Source organism: Limulus polyphemus, unplaced genomic scaffold (assembly GCF_000517525.1).
Source record: "Limulus polyphemus unplaced genomic scaffold, Limulus_polyphemus-2.1.2 Scaffold437, whole genome shotgun sequence".
NCBI classification, from domain to species: Eukaryota; Metazoa; Arthropoda; class Merostomata; order Xiphosura; family Limulidae; genus Limulus; species Limulus polyphemus.
In genome coordinates this window covers 177,945-184,002 of record NW_013666047.1, presented here as the reverse complement: position 1 = coordinate 184,002, position 6,058 = coordinate 177,945, and the positions used below count along the sequence as shown (strand labels likewise).

Here is a 6,058-nt window from a genome sequence, read left to right as displayed (position 1 = left end):
TTCAGTTAAAACATATTATCTCTTAACACTCTAGCTTTAAAAATAAAAGGGAATATAATTACTATTAACAACAAATTCAAAAAAAGATTAAACGTTCTTATTCTATGAGTAATTTTTGGGGCTGAAAATCGAAAATCAGAAAAAGCATTCGAGAGCAAAGAGGGCAAATTTAAATGTTCCACTGATAATTCGAGATTTTCTTTACGTTTCCTTAAATTCTAGTAATCTGTATCTTTCACTCACACTTGGAATGTTTTCACTGTTACACACTCCGTCCGCCAAAAGTCGGTCTCGCATTTCCCAGGCAAAGATGGAAGGGCACTCCCGCTTGTAGTCGGCTATCCTATTCACTACAGCTGCAGTAGCCACACGAGGCTTACTGCCACCAATAGTCCGGGGCTTGATGGAGCCTGTCTCATAGTAACGTCCCAGTATCTTGGAGACACAGCCATTCGATACTTGGAGTATACGGGAGATATCACAAGGCCTGGCACCACTGTGGGCCAGCTCTACGATCTTCTGACGGGTCGAGTCTGGTAACGGTCGTCCGTTCACGTACATCCCGCCTAGCTGATTAACCCCACTATGACCTACAGAGAACGAGGAAAAATCTTCCCCAAATGAAGAGATGTTGAAAAAAAAAATCACGAAATTTTACACCTAGCGCCTGAATATGCAAACTTTGTAAAAATAAATTTTCAAGCAACCAAGCTGTTTAAATAGTTACGAAGAACATAGTTTAAAAAACAAAAACAATGCTCACATTGTAACTTGCAGATAAATCAAATAGAAAATAAGCCACTACCATACATCTGTAGATATCTCAGTAAGAGTCTTAACGATCTTTAAATCATAAAGCGATGAAGAGAGCAAGAAACATAACTATACAAATTTCTTACACATAATTAAGTTATAACGGAAGCAAAGGGGTAATAAAGAATTTTGAAACAAATTTAAAATCACGTATTTCAACTTTTTATAAAAGAATTAAGGCCAGATAATATTTACAATAACAAAAAATACAATTCGAGCTTTAATGTAAAACGGAGTTATATCAACTTCCTTTGGAACGTATTGTGAACTTAAAAGTTAATAGGTTGGAGATAAGCTAAAAATCAAGGGTTCGACTCCTCGTGGTGTACAGAGCGCCGATAATTATTCCGATGTAAATAAGTCCCCCGGTGGGACAGCGATAAGTTTACGAAGTTACAACGCTAAAAATCAAGGGTTCGATAATTAATTCGATGTAAATAAGTCCCCTGATGGGGTAGCAGTAAGATTACGGATTTACAACACTAAAATCCTGGGTTCAATCCCTCGCGGTGGACAGAGCGCTGATAATTAATTCAATGTAAATAATTCCCCCGATGGGACAGCGGTAAGTTTACGGACTTACAATGTGACTTTGCTCTAAAACAAAAAAAAATCGATATAAATAAAGAAAAAAAAATATTTCGTTCTATTCACTAAATTTTGTTTGTTTGATGTTAAACACAAAGGTGTATAATAGGCTATCTGTACTGTGTCCACCATGAATATCGATATATTTAGGCTTAACGCTAAACCACTATGTGGCTATTATACGCTAACTGTAAACACTCTTGAACTTATTGTACGTATTCAATTTTTGGTGGGACAAAGTAAACGAAAATGTGAAGCTCTAACCTTTATGGGGCATCTTCAGCGAAGGCTCTGCTGTTATCATAAACTTGTAAAGCTGTTACTAGCCGCTGGTCAGTTGCCTCCGAGTGAACAGCGTGGAGTTGTCACCTGTGAAATAATGGGTTCGTTAAAGCTAGTTACTGATGGCATTTTCTGAATAGCTCTTATCAGGAGGTACTTATAGTTGATTTTCACACCTCTAGGTGGAAACGTACGGAGATAAAATAAAGTGGAGAACTTATGTATACAAATCACGTGCTTAACCTCCCAGGTTTAACAAATCCAACTCCCCTGTTAGAACTACGAAACGACAACGCGAACAACATTGTTTGGTTATTGAACGAGTTATTCTATCTGGCAAGTCAGTGTATGGCTTTAACGGACTTATCTGGTTTTAATTCACGAAGTATATAAGACTAGTGATTTATGATGAAATGAAGTCTTGTAATAACCAGCGGAATTTAGTAAATAGTAAAAGTCATTCATCCAAAAAACGGTTATGTGTTTCAATTCTCATTTATTTCCCCGAAGGCCGCCTGGACAGGGTCACCTGTTTTAACCACTCGCTACACAATACAGTAGTGTTTTGTCTGTCAGTTAGCCAGTAGACACTAAAATGACGTCCCATAAGGGACGCTTAACGTTCCAATTTGTACTGTCGTAACGTCAGTAAAATTGTTTGTCAGTTAGTCAGTAGACACTAAAATGACGTCACATAAGGGACACTTAGCGTTCCAATTTGTACTGTCGTAACGTCAGTAAAACGTGCGCATGCTATGAATTACGAGAAGAGTTATGCACTCTGTAGGTTACAACATAGCATGACATATGATCTTCCAAAACAAGAAATATAAATATCTGTTACTCATAATTTTATTTTTGTTTACTCTTGAAACAGAACACTTTCGGAGACCCTGCACAAGTACATCTAGTATGTATATATATATACATGTTCTGAGATATTATCTAAATCTAACTTAGTTAATAATGATGTCAGATATTACATATTCTTCAAATGATCACTTACTTACTACCAGTGAAGTGACGATTTTCTAGAAAGCTTACAAAGCTAAGAAAGCTCAAGCTGGAACTAAGTTATCAATGTCTTTCATAAGTTAAAAACATGAAATTAAAACATCATTTCAGAGGATAACAAGATTATAAACACAAAAACTTTTTTTTTATATAAATACTAAAACATAAAGAAGGTGATCTGCAACCAAATTTAGAGTTAAGAAAATGCATAAATTTGGCCTGAACCAAAAGTGTTCGAAGCTTTATTGTACACTTCTTTCACCTCGGGTAAATTAAAGTTATTTATAAGCATTAAGTTAAGATAATATAACTGATATCCTTACATGCTTTACCAAGTGACCGAAAGTATGACTCATCTTAAATAGCAGCGGCAATTATTTTTTTTATTTATTCTTTCTTTCTTTTTTACTTTTACGGTTACTTTGTTAATGCTGGCGTTAACATGACGAACACGTTAAGTAAAAGAATATATCTCACAGGAAACGTTGCTCAGTGATCTCGTCTGAGATAAGTTAATAATTACAGACACAAGCAACTTGTGGTTTTAAGGCATCTTATGGTTCTAAGACAACTTGTGGTTCTAAGACATCTTGTGGTTCTAAGACATCTTATGGTTCTAAGACATCTTGTGGTTCTAAGGCATCTTATGATTCTAAGACATCTTATGGTTCTAAGACATCTTGTGGTTCTAAGACATCTTGTGGTTCTAAGGCATCTTATGGTTCTAAGGCATATTGTGGTTCTAAGACATCTTGTGGTTCTAAGACATCTTATGGTTCTAAGGCAACTTGTGGTTCTAAGGCATCTTGTGGTTCTTTACTTGTTTTTTCGTGATTCTCTATTTGCGTTATTTTCAGACTTAATGTTTGAGCTCAGTGTTTTGATATTGTACCAACAGTCTACAAGTCTTTCTCTCATAAGACAACCATGTTTACATTTGATATTAAAAGCCTACGTTATTGGATACTTAATACAATGATGTTTGAGTCCCCTAACGCTAACTGCTGGCATGATAATCCTGAATACTAAACAAGTGTGTTTGCATTCACTTACATACAAACACAAATACTACCAGAAACTGTTAACTAGATTATAGTTATGAGGTCGTATGATGTTTCGATAAATAGACTAATTGACAATCTTTTTCACTGGTTTTCAAACGAGACCCAAAACTCGAGCGCTTTTGAATAGTTCACTACTCTTCTTCAGGATATTTTTTATTATTATTATTCTCCTGAAGAAGAGTAGTGAACTATTCAAAAGCGCTCGAGTTTTGGGTCTCGTTTGAAAACTATTACGACTTTTGTGTGCAATCCTATGTATTAACATGTTAATCAGAATCTTTTTCACTGTCAGTCAACTTACAGTCGACAGTTACGTAATGCCCACGTGTACAATCGCGGTCTTTACGTGATCGGCACGCGGTCAGTATACGTATATATAACTCGTTATGTATTTATTAACGGGAACTAGGATGTCCAAATGAGCTTTTTTTTTTTTTCTAACCAAAATATAGATCCACTTTTAAATAGATTAAAATTTATGCATACTATAAAATATTATCTATTTTATAAATATATAATGCCCTTTTTTGTCGCACAAATAAGTAAACATAATAGCATACCATTTTTAGGGAATTAGTTTTGTTATGGGAAAAGATGTTTAAGTATTAACGTCAGAAAAGTGGCCACAAAATTCAATGATTGGTCTAAACTCTACCTGCCTTAAGCAGATTTTTTTCATTACAACGCTAAAACTGCCCCACCCCCCAGTGGCACAAGGGTATGTCTGCGGACTTACAATGCTAGAAACCGGGTTTCGATCATTATCTACTGTCACAAGGAAAACAACTCTATTTCAATAATTAAGAATAACATCATTTATATATATATTATAGCTTGTTGATTAAGAAAACTCATATAAGTCCATTTCTTCATTTCGCCAATATGTTTTCAAATATGAGCTGTTTTGCTTTACACTGTTTCAACTGTAATCTGTCTTAAAGATACTCTCCGCCTATATAGTACTATCTGATGTTAGTGTCGCCAGATTGTGTTTACAACACAAACAGCTGGTGCTAATCATGTAACATCTCCAATACTATTCTCTAAACGTAATTTTACTGGGAGTTTTCAAAGAGATTATAAACACCAGTAGTGGTAACGAGGTGGACAAGAAGACATCGTTTTTCAAAGTAGTCGCCGACCTATTACCATAAGCTTTACTATGTACATTATATACCAGTTCGATAAAGTACTGGTGTGATATTACGAATACAGTTGTATACAGCTGCTTTAAGAACATCGGTTATACGGAAATGTCGTCCATTCGACCATATTCGGAATAATGAAAACTTCATTTTAAACTTCTCAATTTCAGTGGTTATACGACAAAAGATACGTGGACTGACATTATCATAATACAGTTGGACATCTCTTAGCAGCGGAATACTACTGACCTATTCACCACAACCAATCACAATTTGGACATCTCTGAGCAGCGGAATAGTACTGACCTATCACCACAACCAATCACAATTTGGACATCTCTTAGCAGCGGAATACTACTGACCTATCACCACAACCAATCACAATCCAACGTATTAGAAGGAAATGTTGTTTATTTTCTTTATCAAAGTCACAAATTCAAATTAATTATATGCGTGACAAATTCTGATTTTTTTTCAATATTACCATTAATATCTATCCGTCGAGCAGCTTTCAGATTTTCATTATCTACCACACACGCCTTCTGTTGTTATCGTTTGTTTGTTTTTGACACTTTTTGTTTTAAACCAATGGTTCCTGGGACGATACGATCTCCAAGCGTCAACATAAAGAGAGATTATCACAATCTAAAAAATATATACACAAATAATCTATTATCCAATTGCGTGGGAATTAATTTCATACATTAAACCACGTACTTTGCTTCATATAGTAGTAGTGTTAGAGTTAGTTTTGTGGGTTGTGATATTCTAAAAGTTATAGAAATTGGGATTGCCTAAGGTGACAAGTTATATAGGAAAACCACAAAAGTACGTATAGAACCCGAAGGCAAAAGTGATAGTGCCACAAAACTAATGGATGATTTATATACTGGTGTACCAAAGTTCACCAGTTAGATATATCAACATTGAAATCCTTCATTTTCCATTTTCTTTCATTGTCATCGTGTAATCCATTATTCCCGAAAAACACACCAAGTTAGGATCACAAACTCAAGGTACAAGCCAGTATGATTTGAACATTTCCCCATACACTGTCTTACACAGTCACAGTATTACGATTTGAATGTTTTTCTCACACACTGCCTTCCGCAGTCACAATATTACGATTTGAATGTTTTTCTCACACACTGC

The 6,058-nt window shown here is 35.2% G+C and overlaps 1 protein-coding gene across 1 annotated transcript in view; it reads right to left on the bottom strand.

The window, feature by feature from the left end:
* LOC106458267 (paired box protein Pax-6-like) overlaps nt 1-6,058 on the bottom strand; it is a 35,921-nt gene that overhangs the window by 26,939 nt on the left and 2,924 nt on the right. Inside the window, exon 2 of the mRNA XM_022384413.1 lies at nt 244-590. Within this exon, the coding sequence (XP_022240121.1) occupies nt 244-590 (347 nt within the window). The remainder of the gene's footprint in view (nt 1-243; nt 591-6,058) is intronic.